Raw genomic sequence first — 23,556 nt, 5'->3', positions numbered from 1 at the left:
CGGGACCCAAAGAAGGCCTTAAGCAAACCTGATTCTGCCAACCCGACAAAGCTTGAGAAAGGTCACTCTTCTGCAGTTTTGGGTGGGTGGGTGTGCACCCAAGCACCCACTGTCCTGGGCTTTGTCCTCCCTAGTGGGAGCTGGTACCCTAACTGGTCTCCCCACAGGCCAGGCAGACAGTTAGGGCTGTGCTACTTGCTGGAGGGGGCTGCTTCTCTGGGTGTCTTCCAGCTGCTCCCCCTGCCAGCAGCCTCCACTGGCACCTCTTCGTGCATTACCTGGCTGCCCCCATCACCCAACCTCATTTTTCTCTTCCTTTCTCTCTCATTTTCTACCACTCCCCTTCCCATGTCCTCCTAGCTGCTGCTTCCCCACCCACCCACCCCTAGCCCTGGAAAACCAGTCAAAAATCTAAATAAAGGTGGAGGACAGGCTTTCAGGAAGATCTTTTTTATTCTTCAGAGATAAAGCTGGATTTCCCAAGATGTCCAGGCTGGGTTGGGCCTAGATGCTTGATCAGAATTCTCAGGCAGAAGAGTTGGCATTCTCTTTTCCTCCTGGTTTAGCTGTAGCTCTTGGGCAGACCAACATCTCTGTTCAAAAGGAGGAAAATGGTTAAAATCCAAGCCTTTTCTTCGACAAGAAAGAAACCCAGTGAATAAAACCTCTTTTCTCAAGTACAGACTAGCACAGAAAGCAAGCAGAAAAAACAGTGTAAAAACAAAATCTTCAAAATCTGTTGTACCTTTACCAAAGCTAGCTGGAACTTCTCACTTGTTTTCCTTTTGATGAAGCTAACCGCCAGCATTTCTCCTAAAGAAATGGATATTTTAAAAGTTCAAGGTGTATAAAGTGAGAAGTGTTAGTTCCTGGGATATCACTGGTTAAACCTATCCCCAGTTCCTGGAGCAGGGACCCTGAGCTGTAGGTGGCATAGAAAAGTCATAGGTAGAGATGAATGTATTTGCAAAGCAAAAATAGAGACCCAGATGTAGAGAAGAAATTTATGGATACCAAATGGGGTTGGGGTCTGGGGAGAGGAGGGTAGGATGAATTGAGAGACTGGGGTTGACATATATACACTACTATGGGTAAAAGAGGGCTTCCAAGGTGGTTCAGTGGTAAAGGCTCTGCCTGCAATGCACGAGATATGGGTTCGATCCTGGGTGGGGAAGGTCCCCTGGAGAATGAGATAGCAACCCACTCCAGTATTCTTGCTTGGAGAATCCCATGGACAGAGGAGCCTGGCGGGCTACAGTCCATGGGATCTCAAAGAGTTGGACAGAACTGAGTGACTAACACTTCCACATTTCTTTTAGCGACTAAAAAACAACAACAATGTATAAAAGATGACTAATAACTTACTGTATAGCACAGAGAACTCTACTCAATACTCTGTAATGACCTATATGGGAAAAGAACCTGATTCACTTTGCTGTACAGCAGAAATTAACACAATATTGTAAGGCAACTGTACTCCAATAAAAACTTTAAAAAAGAAAAGAAAAAAGAGAAGAAAAGGGAGGCCAGTGAACTGGGAGGGGTCTATGGGAGGTTTCGGACAATGTTTAATAGAGGACTGTCGTCATCAGGAGGGTGAGCGAACAGATTAGAGGGTACCCACGCTATGGCTTCCCTGGGGGCATAGATGGTAAAGAATCCTCCTCTAATGCGGGAGACCTGGGTTCAGTCCCTGGATTGGGAAGATCACCTGGAGAAGAGAATGGCAACCCATTCCAGTATTCTTGCCTGGAGAATCTCCATGGACAGAGGAACCTGGCGGGCTACGATCCATGAGGTCGCAGAGTCAGACTCGACTGAGCCGCTAAGCACAACACAGCACACCATGGACTCGTGTGTGTGGGTGAGAGTAGCTCAGTCGTGTCCAACCCTTTGAGACCCCATGGACGGTAGCCTGCCAGGCTCCTCTGTCCACAGGATTTTCCAGGCAAGAATACTGGGGTGGGTTGCCATTCCATTCTCCAGGGGATCTTCCCAACCCAGGGATTAAAACCAGCTCTCCCACATTGCAGGCAGATTCTACCATCTGAGCCACTAGGAGGTCTTCATGGACTCTTACAACATTAAAAAAGAAAAGGGAGGGGCAACATCATTTGACTTGGAGGGATGCCCTTCTTATTATTGGTTATTGATGAATCCTATACAAGCAGTGTGTACAACTGGACTCCAAATGTGTGTGTGTGTGTGTGTGTGTGTGTGTGTATGCGGTTATATAATAGAGTTGCCAGATAAAATACAGGCTGTCCAGTTAGATTTTAATTTCAGAGAGACAGATAATTTTTCTTAGTATGAGTATGTCCCATGAAATTATTTTGTAGTTATTTTTGTCCCAAGTAATGAATTTTTCTTTGCTAAATTCAGCAAGCCCATCATTAAGGATGGAGAGAAGTATGAAAGGAAATCTCAGTTGTAGGAGGCAAGGGAATATGGCACTAATAACACCCTCAGCAAGTATGAAATTCACTCAGCTTGGTAAAATTGTGTGCTTGTGTGCATACAGAGATGCTTAAAGTAGTTAGAAAGAACAAGATTTAGGTCTACTTCTTTGTAAGGAGTGTGCATCATATATTCAGCAAAAAAAGGCAAATGGTGGAGTCATGAGTCTAGGAAGATGATATATGGGGGAAGAAAACCAATTCAAACCCCATGGAGGCTTGTCAGGTTTTTGTGAACGGAGGTGAAGTTTTGGAAGGACACCCACCTGGAGGCTGAAACTAGTACTTCATAGCATGGGACTTGGAGGTGGCGTGGGTGTGGGGCAGGATTAGCTTTATCTTTATGTTTGTTTGTATGGTGTCATGTCAAATGGTTACAACAAAATCTAGTATCTAGTACTAGCAAATTCCGGGAGATAGTGAAGGACAGGGGAGCCTGGTATGCTGCCTTTCAAGGGGTTGCAACGAGTTGGACGCGACTTAGCTACTGAACAACAACAATAACTTTTGTATATTGAAAAACATCAAATAATGAAAATGTTTTAAAGTGAGACATCCTTTATGGGGCTTGAGAGCATAAGCTTTGGAACTATATCCACATGTATACCTGGCTGGATTCTGCCACACTCTAATTGTGAAATACTGGGGAAGCCTCTCGACCTTTCTGTTTAGTTTCCTTATCTATAAGGTAGGGGTAAAATACCTTCCTGATGTTTATAATGATTAACCATTTGTAAAGAGCTTTGCCACTCCATGGACTGTAGCCCCTCAGGCTCCCCGGTCCATGGAATTTTCCAGGCAAGGATACTGGAGCGGGTGACCATTTCCTTCTCCAGGGGATCTTCCCGACCCAGGGATCAAACCCACGGCTCTTGCATCTCCTGCACTGGCAGGCAGGTTCTTTACCAGCTGAGCCACCGGGGAAGCCCTGCTTTGCATTGTAACTGGTGCATAATGGTTAACTACCTCTAATACTAATTCTTCTTTATTGGAAAATAATCTAGGATGTGAAAAATCAGGTTATTGAGGCTGCAAATCCTGAGCTACCTTAATCTGCTGGAGGCAAGATACCAACTGACTTAGGATCTTGACCAAGGCTCTGATCTCTGGACTGCAGTTGCCTTATCTACTCCATGAGAGAGCTAGACTGGATGCCTCTATTCATTTGTTTGTTCCATGGTTTGGGAGCATTTGCTGTGGTTAGTAACTGGGCTGGGAACTGGAGATAGAGATGAGAGATTGGCTCTGCCATCAGAAATGGGAGGTGATGAACATATATAAACAGGTGATAAGTGCTGGGAGTAGATCCGGACACACAGAGAAAGGGGAGATAGTGTTGTCTGAGGACATCTCGCAGGACTTGCATTCCTTTAAACACTGTCCCAATGGCTCACAGCCAGGTTATGGAAAGAACAGAGGCTGGGTACCTGGTGGTGGTTTAGTGTTGGCAGGGGAAGTAGGATACCACACTGAGAACATCTCCTCAGAATGTCATAGGCTGTCTCATCTTCTACAGGAGAGGAGGCTCTGAGCTTGCCATTGGACTTCAAAGACAGATTCGTGGTTTTGTCTGTGCCTCGTGGCTCTTGCCTTGTTGACTTTTCAGAAAGAAAGGGAGCTCTGTGTCTATTTTTCAGCTTTGGACGGACATCCTTCTCTGCCTTGGAAGTCTGGTCTTCAGCAGCCCGATTCAAAGGGGATGAAGGAGGAATTTCTGGTTTCCCCGCTGGAGAAGGTGTCACAGCACCTGAGACTCGACGGCATCTATCCTGCAAGAGTGAGTCAAGCATCAAATTTAAAAACGACCTCAGCTTTAATGGTGGACAATACAGTAGGCGAGCTAACCTGAAAATTTCCCACTCCAAACACTTTAGAAATGCTGGATATAATATGACAAACGTTCATTGAGCTGACTTTGCAAGGAAGCAAGCAAACTCATGTTCTAGGAAAGAAGATCTACCTGTTAAGCACATGAGGTAAGCCTTTAGGAGGAGACTGTGGGGCCAATCTCATGACTATGAGCTTGGATGAGAGAAAAGTCCCATCCACACATTTCATGATGTGTGAAATTGGAAGAGTCCCCTTTCCCTGCACGAAACTGGGAACCTTGAAGTCTGAACTATGGTGGCTAAGAGACAAAAATTGACTAACTGGAACAGGGAAATGACAAGAAAGCTTGTCTACCTTGGACTAGAAATTGAGCATGAGGTGATAAATTCTGAAGAATAGAGAGAGAGAGGGGAAAAAAAGCAAACACATATGAGCCTATTGCCCTAAGGGGCTTTCCTGGTAGCTCAGCTGGTAAAGAATCCACCTGCAGTGCAGGAGACCCATGTTCCATTGCTGGGTTGGGAAGATCCACTGGAGAAGGGATAGGTTACCCACTCCAGTATTCTTGGGCTTCCCTTGTGTCTCAGCTGGTAAAGAATTTGCCTGCAATGTGGGAGACCTGAGTTTGATCCCTGGGTTGGGAAGATCCCCTGGAGAAGGGAATGGCTACCCACTCCAGTATTCTGGCCTGGAAGATTCCATGGACTATACAGTCCATGGGGTCAAAAAAATGACAAAGCTTGTCTACCTTGGACTAGAAATTGATCATGAGGTGATAAATTCTGAAGAAGAGAGGGAGGAAACAAACAAAAAACACATCTGAGCCTATTGTCCAAAGCAGGATGAATAAAAATAAATCTTCTCTTGGATACATTGCAGTGAAACCCCCGAAGATCCAAAGCAAAGAGGATCTTGAAATCCAGCAAAGAAAATGGTTATTGGCAAAGGACCAGCAGCTACACTGAGAGCAGACTTATCAACAGCAATCACAGAAGTGGGAAGATGGTGGAAATGCTTCAAAATGCTAAGAGAAAATAAAGGTTAATGTAGAATTTGAAATCCAATTAAACTAACATTCAGGGATGCACAATAAAGAAAGTAACTGTGCAGACAACTAAAGATACCTAGACATGTATTTCAGGATGACAGAAATCTTGCCCAGAAGGAAAGCTTGGGATTCAAGAAAGCTTGGGATTCATGACTTCCCTGGTGGTACAGCGTAAGAATCTGCCTTGCAATGCAAGGGACTCGAGTTTGATCCCTGATCAGGGAGCTAAGATCCCACATGCCACAGTGCACTTCAACTACTGACCTCACATGCTCTGGAGCCCACTAGAGAGAAGCCCTCACACTGCAATAAAGATTCCACATGCCTCAACTAAGACCCAATGCAGCCAAAATAAATCCGTAAAATATTTTAAAAAGAAAGAACGTCAGCAAAGAGAAAGGTAAATGTGTGAGTATATCCAAGTAGGCATGAATTAAATAAAGTGACAGTAATAATAATGACTAAAGAGGATAGTACGAAAACCAGGTGAAACTAAATTCCACAGCATTTATTAATACGTAAAAGGTGGAAATAGAGAATCACTCAACATGTTTTCAAATCCATATCTTTTTTTTGTGGAGGGTAGGGAATGTGATTTAGATTTTAAATCAAGTATTCATATTAAAATACACTAAATATCACCAATAGTAAATTTTATATGTATGGTCCATGATAAACAAAAAGACCTAGATCATCTCTAGGATTTCTTTAGTTCTCATATTCATTGTTCTCTGGATTGAAGGGTAAAGAAAGGACAAACAGTTTGCCATCCATGAAGAAGGAAGTGAGTTCTTTGGAGAGATGCTCTGGGGAGATTCCCCCAAAGAAAATGCTCCATCCTGTAGAAGAGGGGAGCAGCTTGGCCTGACTAATGCACTAAAAGATGCTTAAAGTGATGGAGGGAGGAGTCTGTGAATTTTCCCAGGCAAAAGCAATCAATCAATCCATCACATCATTACATCCGTTCAGAGTCCTCCTTTTGGTACCCAGCCCTGATATCAGCTTCACTGTGGGAAGATGGAGAAAGTTATTAACTTTTTTGAGGAAGCTCACAGCCTAAATAGAGAAGACTTCCATTTGGGATATGCTGTGCTGTGCTTAGTTGCTCAGTCGTGTCTGACTCTTTGCAACTCTATACAACCAGGCTCCTCTGTCCATGGGGATTCTCCAGGCAAAAATACTGGAGTGAGTCACCATACCCTCCTCCAGGAGATCTTCCCAACCCAGGGATCAAACCGAGGTCTCCGGCATTGCAGGTGGATTCTTTACCATCTGAGCCACCAGGGACATGGGATAGAGAATAATAAAGCAGAGCCTATTTAAGCCTAAATTACAATTTCCTGGCCCTCAGAGGTGATCAGTGATAGCTGGATTGGTCAGGGAAGCTCCTTGAAGGGCTGGCATGATTAGAATCCAGTTACGTGTGCCAAATGAGCCTAAAGCAGTTCACAATGTCCTTTTTTGAACAAAGCAAAACGAAATATGGGAACTTCTTAATATTCATGCTGTGTAAAACTGGACCCAGAATCTACCATTCACGTCTTCCCAGGTGGTCCAGTGGTTAAGAATCCACCTGCCAACCCAGAGGACACAGGTTCAGTCCCTGGTCCAGGAAGACCCCCCCATGCCACGGAGCAACTAAGCCCGGGCGCCACAGCTACCGAAGCTCACGCATCTAGAGCCCGTGTTTGGCAACAAGAGATGTCACAGCAATGAGAAGCTTGGGATGGAGGCTACGATGAAGATCCAGTGTGCCCAATAAGTAAATAAATAAAATGAATGAGTTTCAGAAAGAATCCACAGTTCATAACATACTTTTTGGAATATGGACTAGCTATTGACATCATTAGACAATGACAAATTTCTACTCACCAGATGGTGGAAATACTTATTTCCTGGAATCATTTGGTTGCAATAATGACAGCAGATGTCGCTTTCAGGAGCTGGAATGCTCTTCTCTGAAAAAGTACAGAAGCAACAGCACAAATGATTGCCCTTGACAATGGCCAGCTCGGCTGCCCCACAACTGCGCCGAGTCTGCCATGAGTGTCCTGCACTGCCAGGGTCCTTGGCCACATTCCCACAACAGGAATCGCCCACATTATTTCCATTAAATCATAAAAGTGCCCTTGGGGCAGCACACAGCACTGATGAAGAGACATTTTCCTGGAGCAGGACTGGTTTTCAAGGAGATGGAAGGAGCTGTTACCATAGATGCCAGTCCTGTTCAACCTGACTGCTCTTTCAGTTTAGCCATTTCTGAGCTCTGTGATCAGATGAGGAGTTAATTGCACACATCTTTGTTGATTGTGTTGAAGCTGTGTTGTGCTATCTTGTTGAAGTTGTGTTGTGTTGATAAAGTTGCATTGTCTTGTTGAATTTGTGCTGTTTTTGAAGCTGTGCAGTCTTGTTGAAGTTGTGTAGTCTTGTTGAAGTTGTGCAGTCTTGCTGAAGTTGTGTTGATGAAGTTGTGTTGTGTTGATGAAGTTGTATTGTCTTGTTGCAGAAATGCTGTCTTGTTGAAGTTGTGTTGTGTTGACAAAGTTGTGCTGAAGAGTTGTTTGTTGGCTATGTTGAAACCCAGGCCTGCTGGAAATGTACTTGAATCTTAAGCACCCCAGTTTTTCATTTGCCGATTTTGATAAAATTGTTTACCTAGAGAGACTTACCGCCCAGGGGCTTTTCGGCTCTGTCCCCATGCTACTGTTGTCACAACCAGTGAGAAGATGTGTTTGGCTCGTGTTCTCTGTAAACACACAGCATGCTATGGCACCTGGTGGCCAACACATAGGCCCAAAGATCAGGAGTTACACCTGGATCTTTTGGGAAAGTTTCTGATTTTGTGTCAAGGAACTTGGGGATACTATCTGGTTTCTGCCTCTAGCAAGCCCCTGTTTCACTCTGCATAGGTTTCTCATCTCTACAAGGATTCAGGCAGGTCTCTGCCAGGCTGGAGCCATGCTGGAGGAGTTCAAAGGAAGCCGCCCATCTGGTAGGGCCCCATTGCCTCTGCACTCATCTGTGTAGCTCCCAGCTCCCCAACCCCTGGCTTCTTGGCTCCCTGGATCAGTCATTTATTTTTATAAATTAAAAGAAAATTCTTTTTATTGGAAGAAAATTGCTTTACAATATTGTGTTGGCCTCTGCCACACAACAACTCAAATCAGTCATAATTATATGTTCATCCCCTCCTTCTTGAACCTCCCTCCACACCCCATTCCAACCCTCTAGGTTGTCACAGAGCACCCCCCTGCGTAATACAGCGGCTTCCTTATAGTTATCTATTTTATACTTGGTAGTGTACATATGAGGGTGTTAAGGTGGCTCAGATGGTAAAAGTGTCTACCTGCAATGCGGAGGACCCAGGTTTGATCCCTGGGTCAGGAAGATCCCCTGGAGAAGGAAGTGGCAACCCACTCCAATACTCTTGCCTGGAAAATTCCATGAACGGAGGAGCCTGGTAGGCTATAGCCCATGGGGTCGCAAAGAGTCGGACATGACTGAGCGACTTCCGTTTGCGTATATATGGGGCTTCCCACGTGGCCCTTGGGGTAAAGAACCTGCCTGCCAAGGCAGGAGACATAAGAGATGTGGGTTCGATTCCCTGGGTTGGGAAGATGGCCTAGAACAGAGGGCATGGCAACCCACTCCAGTATTCTTGCCTGGAGAATCCCATGGACAGAGGAGCCTGGTGAGCTACAGTCCATGGGGTTGCAAAGAGTTGGACATGACTGAGGCAACTTAGCACGCACGCACACAGTGTATATATGTTGATGCTACTTTCTCAGTTTGTCCTACGCTCTCCTTCCCCTGCTGTGTCCACCAGTCCGACTCTATGCCGGAGTCTCCCTTCTCTGTAAATAGGTTCATTAGTACTATTTTTTACATTCCATATTTATGCATTAATATATGATATTTGCTTTTCTCTGGACCAGTCATTTCAAGACACAGCAGGTGCACAAGAAGGCCACTCTGGAACTAGACTAGCCAGGTGACTTAGAGAAACGTGCATCTGTCATCCCTCATCACCCGTCCCGCCGAGAGCTCACGATCCTCACCTTTCTGGAGCCGGGGCTGCTCATGCTGACACACTTCTCTGTGCTGGGCCAGCACGCGGAGCATGACATGCTGGCCGCAGTCTGGGCAGAGCTCCGTCTGCCGGCCGCAGTGGTGCTCGTGGAGGTCCACCTTGTTCAGGCGCACGGCCAGCTGGCAGAACTGGCACTCAACTGGGCGCTCCTGGCATTCCTCGGCCTGTGGGGAGGCCGGCGGGATGGGCATAGTCACTGGCCTGCAGTGACTGCAGTTGCCTTGGGGCTAGGAGCTTATTTCCCTTGGTGGGGACTGAAGCCAGTAAGAGAAAGCAGGTGGGAAAGACTGAGGGATGGGGGGGGGGGGAGTTGTGGGAGGGAGGCCTCTCCTCATGAGGGGAACATGAGCTCTCTTGGACCCTGGCAAGAGGGGCCGGGGCAGGAGGCCCTGTGTCACTGGGATAAGCTAGTTCCAGGCCTGCTTGGGAGAGAAGAGAGAGCTGGGGGCGGGAGGGGAGAGCTTTATGACCGGGCCCCTCCCCTCCTCCTGGGCTTGGCAGAAGAAATCACACCTGCCCCTCACCTCGTGACTCTCCAGCGAGTGCTTCGGCATGCTCTGCTGACACATGGCGCATCCCACCTAAATGCGGAGGGAGGTGCTCGAGTCCCACCCTGGCCTGTGTGTCAGGGGTGGGTCTGTGAGCACCTGGGGGCAGGAATCAGGCACCCTCATCTGCCTGCAGCACCAACCCTGAGCTCAGGGACGCATTTGTGAGCTGAGATGGATGCCTGAGCTTGAGGAGCTCCAGAAACAGCTGGAGAGAAAGGTTGGCCTGACCAACCTTGGCCATGACTGCCTTCCAAGCTCCCCTTTCCTGTCTCTCCTCTTGACACATCTCAAAAGAACATTTACTTTTCCCATAACAGGGACCCCTAGTCTTGGCCAACCTCATACACCTGTAGGGAAAGGATTGGGAATGGGAAACCAGGGTCTACTCAATGCAGTACAGGAAAGAAGTGTTAGTAGCTCAGTCGAGTCCAGCTCTTTGTGACCCCATGGACTGTAATCCACCAGGCTCCTCTGTCCATGGGATTCTCCAGGCCAGAATACTGGAGTGAGTTGCCATTCCCTTGAATCTTCCTGACCCAGGGATGGAACCCAGGTCTCCTGCATTGCAGGCAGTTTCTTTACCATCTGAGCCACCAGGGAAGCCAGATGGCAGTGCAGGAAGGGCAGGATTATCTACCCTTTCCACTTTGCATAGGGGGCTGGGCCCTGGGGCTGAGGGACTTGCCCATGGCAGGCAGCCATGAGATGGGCTGCAGAGAGGACCCTGCCCCTCCACCTCCATCCCCCAATCTGCCTCCCCACCTGCTGGTGCCCGCCCTGGCGGTGTTCTTCCATCTCATGCTGCAAGACGGGTTCCTTGCACTCTGGGCAGAGGACCAGAAACATCAGACAGTGGGCCTCATGGAGGGCCACGTGGTTGGAGGCCACCTTTCTTTTGCTGCAGGATCAAGAGGGAGGAAAAGCAGGTTTATTTCATGGTATAAAGCATGGAGCCATATTTTATGCCAGGGGCTCCTGGATGAAGATCTTCCAAGGCCTCAAGCACTGAAAATATGATGAGACCACCTGCCTCGCCTTCCCCATGTTGATCTCATATCAGAACAATGCTGAATCATGACATAATGGTAAGGATGCTCTGCAAAGCTCTTATGTTGCCCAGGGTGAGCACGGTGGGTAAGAAGGAGCAGGAGGGAGCAATTACAAAGGGACAAGAGAAACCTTTGGGAGGTAATGAATCGTTCCATTGTCTTGATTGTGACTGGTGAAATAAAATTTATATTTTAAGGCAGGACAAGAACAATTTAAAGATAAAACTCTCTGTGTGTTTGGGGCTCCTCCCTCCCTCATGTGCATTGTGCATTTGTCCTACACATTAACCAGAGCCCCTCACAGATGGAAGAGCCTGCTCAACCGTTTCTTTTTTTTCTTTCTTCTGATGCCAGGAATATAAATGAAAAGAATAGTGTTCTTTCTCAGCTCTGTGCTCAGTCACAGTGACTCACTGCTCGCTCAGTACTCTGCGTGCTCACCTGGACTAGGCAGGTATCCTTGGTGAACTTTTTGTAAAATGCCAGTATGTCATTCTGATTTATGATCCTTTGTCTCAAAAGCATATGACTGTGTCTTTGACTTCTAACCTGGGCTTCCCTGGTGGCTCAGATGGTAAAGAATCTGCCTGCAATGTGGAAGACTGAGGTTTAGTTGCTCAGTTGTGTCCGACTCTTTGTGTTCTGGCAACGGGCCCCCCAGGTTCCTCTGCCCATGGGATTTCTCAGGCAAGAATATTGGAGTGGGTTGCCATTCCCTTCTCCAGGGGATCTTCCCGACTCAGGGATCAAACCCGTGTCTTCTGCATGGCCAGGCAGATTCTTTACTGTCTGAGACACCAGGGAAACCCAATATATATATTATTTTCAGATGATTTTCCATTATAGGTTATTACAAGATATTGACTATAGTTCCCTGTGCTATACAGTAAACCTTTGTTGCTTATCTATTTTTTAAAATTAGAAATAGCATTCTATTTATACTAAGTCAAGCAAGTGGAATCAAAATGTCATATTTTAGTTAGGCAAAAACTTGTAAGTTTTCTAATACATATATACCCTATATACTATATATACATATATATACTATATTATACTAATACATATATTATACATATCCAATACATATAAATTATACTTAATATTATATAATAAATATAAACACATTATATATTTATTTATAAATACATAACAAATATAATTACATAAATAATATATAACATATATTATATTACTTATATATATGTATACAAAACTTTTCTACTTTGGGAAGCATGGACTCTTAATCACTGGACCACCAGGAAAGTCTCCCTTCCTCTCTTCTTACTCCTCTGCCTGGCCTGGCACCTTAGCTTTTTTCCTGAGCTGGTGCAAACACCAGAGAGCCAGGAGGGTTTGGCTGGAGAAAGACCTTGGGGAAGGATCCCCCTGGTTCCTGTCACAGGTAGGGAGCTTTGAGAGTGAGGTGCCTCAAGGGGTTGGGTCCACATGATTTAGAGGTGTGGTCTTGGACCGCTACTCTATCCCGTCACCCTTCTCCACAGCTCCCTCTAAAGGTGGGAGTGGTAATGATCCCACACAATCTGCCTGAGCCTCTTGCTTTCAAAGACTGGTATGAAGAGCATACAAATTAGGACCCAAGGTCTGAAAAATAGGAGTAGCCCAGCAGGGATGGCTAGCCTGGCTGTCTAAGCTGTAGAACTGTCCCAGAAAGTCTTCAGTACCTGGAGGTGGGGCGGGGTTCAGGGATGTCTGCCAACCCTGAGCCTCTCTCACTGATATCTCCTCAGTTTACCCCTTCCTACCGCAGGGGCCCACCCTGGCCTTCCTGGGCACACAGACCCTTTCCTCTTCACTTTAGAAACAGACTTATCCTGTCTGCCCCTCTCACCAGCCAGCCTCAGGTCGGCCACCAGGGAAAGCGACTTCTTACCAGTTCCTGCACACCTGGAAGGTTCCCTCCATGTTCTGATCTCCGGAGTCTTTCTGTTTCAAGTTTCAGTTCTTGCAGGCAGAGAAACGAAACTGAAAGTGTTCTGGCAACGGGGCCCACAGCCTAGGAAGGGAGGTGTTTTCAGATTCCTCAGCCCAGGGCTGCTGCACAGTACCTGTGACTGGACATCCAGGAAGCCCGGCCCCTGCCTCCTCCCTCAGCCTGCGCTGCTGCTGCCGGCTGTTTCTGCGACCCCTTGGATGGGAGCCAGAGGCCAGGCCGCCCTGGCAGCAGCTCCTCCCCTCCCCCAGGCTGGCCTCACTGCATCTGGGTCACTCCATCCTCTTCCACAAAACACTGACCTACTTGACCCTCCTGGTCCTCTCACTGATCCTTCCTCTGTAGGAGAGAGCTGGTTGGCCGTGTTGAACTTGAACTTGAAGGCCGCTTCTCCTTGAGAATGGCTCCTGACTTCCTGTATTCTACTCTGGTCCGGGTCAGGAGCAGGAGGAACTGGGGATGCAGGGTGGGGGCTACAGGCTTTGCAGCCACATCCTGTAGCAGCCTGGTGACCTAGGGCACTCATCTATCTCCCCTGTTCATCTCTGTCCTCACTTGTAAATAATCACATTAAACACGGCTGTAATGCTAACAAGGGGGCAAGCGAATGGGGAAGTCTTCAGACACAGAAACTGCTGCAGTGAGAGCTGATGTAACTTGCACACATTGCCAGCCAACAGGAAGCAGAATCAGGCTTTAAACCCCTGGCCAAGAGGCCCAGGGCTTGTCTCTCCTAGAATGGCCAGAGGGTCAGGAGACAGGAATTTGAATCTTGGTAGTGGACCTAACTGACAACAAGAGTCACTTTAGCTTCTGGGCTTGTTTCCTCATTTCCACTGCCCCCGCCCCCAGACTCTACAGGGGACCTAGGGAACTTGGGGAGTCTAGGAGCTCCCAGAAACTGTGTGAAAAATTGCTTTCATTTGAGTACATGGACTTGAAAGGAGTCTGGCACCCAGACTGTTATAAATGACTGGATGAATTGACCCCAGAATTTGAGATTCAAAGAAATCAAGTTCCGCTAAAGGCAACATGTGTCCAAAATTATATATGCATAATTGGATCAAATAAATATAGAACAGTTGTTTGTGTTCTTTTCACAGAGAGCAGGATGTAATTAATTAGATAAAAATGACAGAACAGTGTATCTAATTGCTCAGTAGAAATTGAAAAATTTGCAGATAATTGCAATTCCATCAGAAATGTTTGGATGTTATATACTTTATGTTGACATTTTTAAGGGGGTTTAATGTGTATTTCTATTTCCCAGAATCGTATTTGTAAAAAAAAAAAAACATGCCTGTCTTTAGTTAGCTTCCGTATTTACCTTTATTATTCATAAACACAACTAAGACATTAATATGTTATTGGAATGATCGTGGCTTTGCACATTTGTCTAAGCGTGTTAATTTATTTAAACTTTAGTGAGCACGTCATCTACATAACCTTACTATACTTGATCAATATGTGACAGTTTTTCACTATTACGTGAGTAAGTCCCTCCTGATGGTCAAGTCAGAAATTGAAAAGGGACCACTGAGGCATGATGGGTATGCCACACTTAGGCACTTAGCCTGACGTGTGGCCATTTATTGGGATTCTTGGGGCAGCAAGGATGGTGGATTTCAAACTTGCCCACACTTGGGAACCTCTTGGGAAACTAACCAAAAGCCACAGATGCCTGCCCAACCGCAGAAAGCGTGATTTCCCTGGTCCAGCAAGTGGCTGTGACTTTGGAGTTTTTGAAACTCCAAAGGTGATTCTAAAGTGGAAACAATTTAGTGTTGGAGGAAAGGCCTGGTTCTGAATGCCAGGAACTTTCCCACCTGAACAATAAGAGAATGGGGCAGATGAGCATCACTCAAGATTCCACAAGTGTGGGGATCAACTCTTGGTGCTCATGGAAGAAAGACGAGGGTGGGTTACTGCAGAAGGAGAGCTGGGCTTTGTGGGTGGAAGTCCTGGGTGGTTCCGAGCTTCCTCCTGGTCACCACCCTGTCCCTGGATGAACCTGTCAGGGATGGAGGGGACCTGGCCCTAGGAGCAGGGCAAGGAAGGTCTAGGGTGCAGTGAGCATGTTGCTGTCATGTCCCACGTGGGTGAGCTCGCGAGAAAGCCCACCTAAGCCAAGGTGCAGACAGGCTCTTTATCTGGAGCTCTTTGTGCTACACACAGGAAGAGAAGGAAGGGGGAACAGGGTATGGAAGCTGCCTACATAACCCCTACCTCCACCTGCTCGATAGACCCTCTCTAATGTGTATCTGCACGCCCCCACCCCTACAACTGAGGGTCCTCAGAGCTTTCCCAGACCCCAGTCACAGCTGAGCTAATAGAAGAATTCCAAGCATTGAGCAGTGGCACAAGGTTGCTGAGAATTCTTGTGACGCCTGCAAATGGAGTGAGAGCAGCTTTTCTAAGGAGGAGAATAGGATTAAGGAACAGGTTCAGACGTGGTCTCCAGCCAACTGGCTGCTGCTGCTAAGTCACTTCAGTCGTGTTCGACTCTGTGCGACCCCATAGACGGCAGCCCACCAGGCTCCCCCGTCCCTGGGATTCTCCAGGCAAGAACACTGGAGTGGGTTGCCATTTCCTTCTCCAAAGCATGAAAGTGGAAAGTGAAAGTGAAGTCGCTCAGTCGTGTCCAACTCAGCGACCCCATGGACTGTAGCCTACCAGGCTCCTCCATCCATGGGATTTTCCAGGCAAGAGTACTGGAGTGGGGTGCCATTGCCTTCTCTGTCAGCCAACTGGCAGACTCTAAAATTCAGATACTGAATGAGAGACGTGCCTGCATGCTCAGTCACTAAGTCTTGTCTGACTCTGTGACCCCACGGACTGTAGCCCTCCATCCGTGGGATTCTCCAGGCAAGAATACTGGAGTGGGTCACCAGTCCCTTCTCCAAGGGTCTTTCTGACCCAGGGCTCAAACCTAGGTCTCCTGCATTGTAGGTGGATTCTTTACCAGCTGAGCTATCAGGGAAACTCATGAAAGACAGCAGATGGTAACAGTAATGATCAGTGATAGGAGTGATCAGTAATGATCAGTAACAGCAAAAATTACTGCTTATACATTTCCTCTGCTGCAGGCATTATATGAAGCATCTTACAGGCAAGATCTTTTTTAATCTGCCCAACAGCTCTGATGTATGTATTTTAGCTCCATTTACATCTGTGGAAATGGGGGCACAGAGAGGTTAAGTACTTTGCTCATGGTCACACAGTGGTGGGGGTGGGGGGGGAGAAGGTCCACAGTGAATATCAGAACTGGGATTTGAACCAGGCTGATCTCACTCAGGGGTCTATGAACATAAGTCAGACACCAGCCACCTTATTTGACAGCTGGAGGGGATGGGGGAGGCCCAGGTTAAGGTCCTGATTTCCCTCCTCCTCACCTGGGAAAATAGTTTAATTCCTCTGACCTTTGCTTCCCACTGCTGTCTATCTCCAGGCAGTTTTACACATAGCAAAAATAATGGGGAAAACACCATGAGATTTCACACACGTTGTCTCCTGCTGAGATCCCCCAGAACAGAGGGGGTGGTGAGATGTCAAAGAGAGTGCAAAGATGAGGCTCCCGGGGGACAGGGATCGGTGATGGCGGCCGTGGTGGTGGAACTGGAAATGACCTTGAGCTTTTTAAAATCTACATCCTAACTGTCTTCCAAGATGTTTCCTCTTTCCAGACCGGCACACCCCTGCACCACCCCTTCCTTACCTTATCAAAATTCCACCAGTTCTTCAAAGCTAACTCTGATAGCGTCACTGATACAGGACCTACTTGCTCTGTCTCTGGGTCTGGTTGGCTGCTTATCTGTGTGGAGCACCAGCTTGTGCTCATCCAACCACAGATGTAGGCTATTGGAGATTCATCACCCAACTTTTTTTTTTTTTTTTAATTTTGGTTACACTGGATCTTTGTTGCTACACAGGCTTTCTCTAGTTGCGGGGGCTACTCTCTAGTTGCTTCTCATTGTGGTGGTTTCTCTTGTTGCAGAGCACAGGCTCTAGACGCGTGGGCTCAGTTGTTGTGGCACATGGGCTTAGCTGCCCTTTGGCATGTAGAATCTTCCCAGACCAGGGATCGAACCGGTGTCCCCTGCATTGGCAGGTGGATTCTTAACGCCCTGGACCATGCAGGAGGTCCTCATCACCTCTTTCATCAAGCTGTTTCTAATTCATCAGCTTCTGCCAGAGGACCCTCTGTGCTTGTGCCCAGTAGACTGTGAAGCCTTGGGCTGTGTGTAGTGGGCAGGCAAAGGCTGGCTGAGCTGAATGGGTGTGAACAATGCAGGTCTGAGATAATTAGGGTAGAAGTTAGAAATCTCCCTGCCCTCCCATCTCCACCCCATCCCACCCCAGAACCTGAGGTTCTCAAAGCAACAGTGGATGCCATTTCCTTCTGAATTTATTTTTAGTTGGAAGATAATTGCTTTGCTATATTGTGTTGGTTTCTGCCATACGTCAACGTGAATCAGCCGCAAGCATACATATGTCCCCTTCCTCCTGAATCTCCCTCCCCATCCTTCCCCCAACCCCCAGCTCCAGCCCCAGGTTGTCACAGAGCACTAGGTTGAGATCCTTGTGTCATATAGTAAATTCCCACTGGCAAGCTATTTTACATATGGTAATATATATGTTTCCATGTTATTCTCTTAATTCATCCCACACTCTCCTTCTCTTCTGAATTTTAAAGAGAACCTATAATTCTATAGCGAATCCATAAATAAGTTTTCTTTCATATATTTTTTTAAGTTGGAGCAAAATTGCTTTATGTTATGCCCGAAGTCCGAGTCCCCAAAACTGAGAGAATAAGACGTCCACAGCAATGCAAAAGCATAAAGGGGTTTTATTGCTAGCTCGAGCTAGGGCTCCCGTCTCATCCAACGCAGTGGAGTCTTGATGAGAGCCCCAGCTCTGAATCACAGCTGCTTTTATACAGGCGGTTCTTAGAACAGCTGGCAGGTAATGACTGGCTGAGCCGTAGGTGCACACGTGCACCCGATTTTCAAATTCCGCATCCCTATCCGGATTGGGTGAGGTTTGGCGCCATCGGGGACTTTCCCAGGGTGCGGTTCCGGGAATCATGACTCGGGTTTTAATCCGGTTTAGCGCCAGCTGGGACTTTCCCAGGGTGTGGTTCCCCGGAATCATGACTCAGGTTTCACAAGAATCTGAATCTTAGGCCTAGTATAGCTTGTTGAGCCTGTCATGGCTCAGGTCTGGTCCCTTAACACTTTACAGTGCTGTGTTAGTTTCTGCTGTACACCACCATGAATCAACTATGTGTATACATATATCCCTCCCCACCCCCATCTTGAGCCTCCCTCCCACCTAGAAATAAGTTCTCTTTAAAAATAATTGGAATATTATAGACGAAGGAAAATTTCTTTCTGACCACCATGCCCGCTCTGGAGCCATCTCTATTTTTAACCAGCATTTGTAACCAGGCACATTCTGGCTGGCACAAAAGCCTGTCCCCATTCCCACCATGACATGAATCAGTGTTGTGGGCTCTCATGATTTCATCATTCTGCCACTCGTTTTTGGCCAGTCACCAACCCCTCCCCAATCCCAAACCCATAAAAAAACTAGATGAGAAATGCTCTGTTGTGAGCTTAGAATTCCTCTCCAGGACACTCTGGCTACCGGCTTGGCAACAGTCAGGAGTTTCCGGTAGCCTCCTTTGTGTCAGGCCAGGGGGGGGTCAGGGTTGTCACAGGGAACCAATCCCTCAGCCGTGACTTGGCTGGGCTGCCCAGTGTTGCTCTTCACTGGGTGGGGTGGGGGGTGGGGGAGAGCAGGAACTCTAGGCTGGCCCCGGAAGCAGGAATAATACTACACACCTCAACGTGTTGTCTTGAGGATAAACTGAGAAATTGTGTGTGAAAGCTGCACAAGCTCATGGAAGACAGGAGAGAATATTAAAAGGTCATTTCTACGGTTGACTTTAAGAAGGGATCGTGGTCAGGCTTTCTTCTTTTAAGGGATTGCTACCCTAAGGAAGGGCTTTCCCTGTGGCTCAGCAGTGCAGAACCTGCCTGCTAATGCAGGATCTGCAGTACTCGGATTCGACTCCTGGGTCGGGAAGATCCCCTGGAGTAGGAAATGGCAACCCACTCCAGTATTCTTGCCTGGAAAATTCCATGGACAGAGGACGGGCTACAGTCCATGGAGTTGCAAAACGTCAAATACAACTGAGTGACTGAGCACAGAGGGCAGGCTAAGGAAAATGATGTAACAACAGAAGTATGTTACTTGCCAGACAAAAATTACACCGTGCAGTTGTGCACACTTTTGTCGGTCATGCCTTTTGAAAGATCCTGCGGTCAGAGAGGGCCTGAGTCCTGGGAGACATGATGGTCGAGATTGCAGTCTCCCCAAGTACAATGTGTTTGGGTGGGAGTTTGTTTTTCAGACCACAGGCAATTGCATCAAATGACTAGTCTCTCTGGATGAAATTCAAGCCTGGGAATATCTGTGATTGTGTTTGGGGCAGACTCCAAGTCAGCCTGGGCAGCAAAGTCGGGGAATGCCCTGCCAGCTCCTGCTTAGCTGGCATCCAGAGGGGAGGAACCTTGTCATTAAACGGATGGGCAAGAAACAGCAGCTCCACGACTTCTGTCTGCAATTGTGGTCTTGAGTACTCTTCCCTTCCCTTCCTTTGGAGGTCAGTTTCCACACGTTCTTAGCTCTGTTCCTGATCAAGGCACCCCCTCACCCTCTCCCCCTGCTCTTCCCCATCCAACCAGCAATCCCAGCTCCCCTCTTTGTCCCCCGCTGATCACTGCTCCCCTTCCCCAAAGGGACGTCTCTGGGTCAGTGTTCTGGGGACTTCTACCTCTCTCTGGTGATTTTCTAGGTCTCAATCATGGAATGGGCCACCTTAGTTGCTGCCAAATCTCATGTGACCCAGGACAAATGGCCATGAACATTAAATCTTTCATTATCACTTTTTTTGGAGTGGGGAGGGGAGCAGGGAGAAAAAATTTTCAATTGAACTGAGCATCTTTCTACTATCAGAAAAAGCTTGCTGTGTATACGTCATGCTGATACACAGCCACTCATTTTAGAGAATAATTAGTGTTTTTTCTTTTTTAAAAATGGGCCCCACTCTATGACATCAATTTTTTTTTTTTGGCCAAGCCTCATGGCTTACTGGATCTTCATTCCCCAACTAAGGATGGAATCTGCGCCCCTTGCAGTAGAAGCATGGCGTCTTAACCCTAGACTACCAGGCAAGTCCCTGCATATTGTTAAACCTTGTATAAATGGAGTTAAAATGTATATAATAGAGACTTCCCTGGGGGTCCAGTGGGTAAGACATTGAGCTCCCAATGCAGGGGACCCGGGCTCAATGCAAATAAACAAATTAAGAACTCCTTTGATCCTCTGGCCTTTTCCAGTATACCTCTTTTTTTTCTCTCACAATTGAAATTCTGTAAAGAGAAGTCTCATCTTGCTTGTTTTCACGAGTCAGCTCTCATTCTCTCTTCCTTACTTCAGCCTGGCTTCTGCTTCCGCTGAACCCCACCCCATCTACAAAGACTGTGTTGTCCAGTCCTCAGCCACCAGGCAATTTGCACTGTGGGGATTCTGAACAACTTTATTTAAAAAAAAAATTATATAACTTGGTAGACCTCGCTTTTCCTCGCCTGGGTTCAGATTGCGAGTCCGCACTGTAGCGTCCGCGGTCCAGAACGATAGCGGTTGTTGTCTGAGTGGTTTATTGTGGCGCTCCAGGCTACAAGCCCAAGTATCTTTAGCTCAGGAAGAAGTTAGGAGAAGAGTGCCCTGCGGCGAGGGGACCCCCCAGGTCACTGGTTTCTTTGAAGTGTTCGTAGCCGGAAAGCTGATTGACTCCAAGAACGGAGGCGATGGCTACCTGGACACAGAGAGCAAGTTTCTGAAGCTGGTGGCCACCATCAAAGCCGCTTTGGCTTGATGTGCCCTAAGGACAGAGACCAGGGACCTTGGCCCAGCCCCTCTCAGCAGACGCTTCATGACAGAAGGACTGAAGTGTCTCTTGGACGCCTGGTCTTTCCCTGATGTTCCCGTGGCCGCCAGTTGAAGCAGGATGGACGCCCTGGCCTTTGCCTGTGTGTGTGTGGGAGTGTGTGTGTGTCCCCAGAAGCCTAATGTTGCTCACTGGCCCTGCTCCCCTCCCCCATCCCTTATCTCCCTGCATCTCCCTGCCCCCATGTCTTCCTTCTACCCTCTGGTGTTTGGGGTGGTCCTGCCCCAGGCTTCGTTTTCAAGGGGAAGCCGAGAGCAGAATCAGGATGAGTGAGTCTCAGATTTCAGTAGCAATAGCAACAGTTCACAGCTCAATAAATGGTGATGAGGTTAACAACAACAACAAATTATATAACTAATTCAGATAGCTTCCTTTGTGGCTCAGCTGGTAAAGAATCCGCCTGCAACGTGAGATACCTGGGTTCGATCTCTGGGTTGGGAAAATCCCCTGAAGGGAAAGGCTACCCACTCCAGTATTCTGACCTGGAGAATTCCACGGACTGTATAGTCCATGGGGTCGTGAAGAGTTGGACACGACTGAATGACTTTCACTTTCTTCATTTTAATTCAGAGGGATAGAACTCTGTCTGGCGTCTTTAACAACAAAATGCAACGTGCCATAAAATGTACACATTTTGGGCCTCCCTGGTGGTCCAGTGGTTAAGAATCCCCCTGACAATGCAGGGGATATGAGTTTGATCTCTAGTCTGGGAAGATCCACCTGCTTCGGAGGAACCAAGCCTGAGAGTCACAACAACAAGTCACAACACAAGCTAGAGCCCATGCTCCGCAACAAGAGAAGCCGCCACAATGAGAAGCCTGAGCACAGCGACTACAGAGTAGCTCCCGCTCGCCGCAGCTTGAGAAATCCCAGCAGAGCCTAAAATAAATAAATAAATCTAAAAAAAAAAAGCACACGTTTTACTAAAGGGAAGGCCCTCCCCCAGCAAATATTTTTGTCTTTTCTATTGATAGATGTATCTGAAAGAGAGGCTGCGCTTTCATGTTTACCAGTCAAGGCCACAATTACTATTTCAGGGCACAAAAACTTTGGACCCAGCATCAATTAGGGGAGAAGGGAGCAAAGTTCACATTTTCATCCAGATGTCATTTGAGAAGGAATCAAAGTTCACATTTTCATTCAGATGTCATTTATAAACATAGTGATAAAAAGATCCTTAACTTAAAAACCCCATCTTTTTTCATCCCTGTGCTCCTCTCTCTAACTATAACCCTCCATCCCCCACCAAAGATGACCTACCTTTGGAAACTAAATTTTCAGCAAGTGGGACATTAGCTGTTCTTATTTTGTCTGAAATATTTTTCCCCCTTTATCTTATACCTGGAACCTCATGAATGTTTTTCTAGTGTCAAATATATGCACTGCTGCTACTGCTAAGTCACTTCAGTCGCGTCCGACTCTGTGCAACCCCATAGACAGCAGCCCACCAGGCTCCCCCGTCCCTGGGATTTTCCAGGCAAGAACACTGGAGTGGGTTGCCATTTCCTTCTCCAGTGCATGAAAGTGAAAAGTGAAAGTGAAGTCGCTCAGTCATATCCGACTTTTAGCAACCCCATGGACTGCAGCCCACCAGGCTCCTCCGTCCATGGGATTTTCCAGGCAAGAGTATTAGAGTGGGGTGCCACTGCCTTCTCCAAACAGGCCCCTTTAAAAATGTTATAAGCATTTATTTTACAATATTTAAAATATGTTTTTAATATATTTTGCTTTATAAAGGAAAAAATGATAAAACATATCTGTATTCATACCCAGTTCAAATGATAAAACATTTCAGTTATGATTAGAACTCTCCTACCTAATCACAGGCCTCCTCCCCATCAGCTTAAAACCAGACAGAATATGGTGTTTATTTATGCCTCTATTCTTTATACTTTTGCTATTTGTTTGTATCCTTAAGCAAAATATAGTCTTATATTGCATATTTAAAATTTTATAAGCATTATCATCCTGTAAATGTTCTTTTGTAACTTAATTCTTTCACCAAATATTATAAAGCTTTCCCCAAATCCTTGTAAGCTTCATTCATATTCATGTGTGTATCTCTAATTCCTTCATTTTTCCTGCTATATAAAAATCTAGCATGAAAATGCCCCAATTTATTTATTCATTCACTCGCTGTTAGATTTTTCAAATTTTTTCCTTCTTGCAAGCACTGCTACCTTATCTTTCCTTTATGTGTCTCCTGTACACACATGTGGGAGTTTTTCCCTAGGACAATGGTCTTTGAACTTGGCTCATGTTCTCCCCAAGATAATTTTGAAATTATTATGTATCTCTTTCCAAATTTTAAGTTGTCATCTAAACTTTTAAATCATAAGTTTATATTTATTTAAAAATTTATGTTGGAGTATAGTTAATTAACAACATTGCATTAGTTTCGGGTGTACAGCAAAGTGACTCAGTTATATATATGCGTGTATCTATCCTTTTTCAAGTTTTTTTCCCATTTAAGCTATTATGTCATGAGTTTAAATATTAGTGTGAGCCATGTGAATCTGCCATATTTGTTTGTTGAAAGTGATTGAATATTAATTTCATTTAGTTCA

The 23,556-nt window shown here is 46.5% G+C and overlaps 1 protein-coding gene and 1 pseudogene across 2 annotated transcripts; one reads left to right on the top strand and one right to left on the bottom strand.

Moving 5' to 3' along the window:
• Positions 1-439: 439 nt before the first annotated feature.
• On the bottom strand, positions 440-13,589 carry XAF1 (XIAP associated factor 1). Of its 2 annotated transcripts, XM_040243699.1 has the most exons (9): positions 13,278-13,589; positions 12,916-13,038; positions 10,738-10,873; positions 9,949-10,005; positions 9,393-9,588; positions 7,207-7,292; positions 3,884-4,225; positions 746-813; positions 440-593 (listed from the first exon to the last, which is right to left on the bottom strand). In XM_040243699.1, exons 2-8 carry the CDS (start codon positions 12,945-12,947, stop codon positions 757-759), a joined length of 906 nt encoding a protein of 301 aa, XP_040099633.1. In that variant the 5' UTR covers positions 12,948-13,038; positions 13,278-13,589; the 3' UTR covers positions 440-593; positions 746-756. The 2 variants fall into 2 exon arrangements, with proteins under 2 accessions (XP_040099633.1, XP_040099634.1); XM_040243700.1 differs by lacking the exon at positions 10,738-10,873 and having other exon boundaries at positions 13,278-13,507.
• A 6,595-nt stretch (positions 13,590-20,184) lies between these two features.
• Positions 20,185-20,917, top strand: LOC120866648 (annotated as a pseudogene).
• The last annotated feature ends 2,639 nt before the right edge of the window (positions 20,918-23,556 follow it).

Source organism: Oryx dammah, unplaced genomic scaffold (assembly GCF_014754425.2).
Source record: "Oryx dammah isolate SB20612 unplaced genomic scaffold, SCBI_Odam_1.1 HiC_scaffold_8, whole genome shotgun sequence".
In the NCBI taxonomy this organism is placed as follows: Eukaryota; Metazoa; Chordata; class Mammalia; order Artiodactyla; family Bovidae; genus Oryx; species Oryx dammah.
The sequence above is the reverse complement of the archived record's forward strand: the minus strand, read 5'-3'. Positions and strand labels throughout refer to the sequence as shown.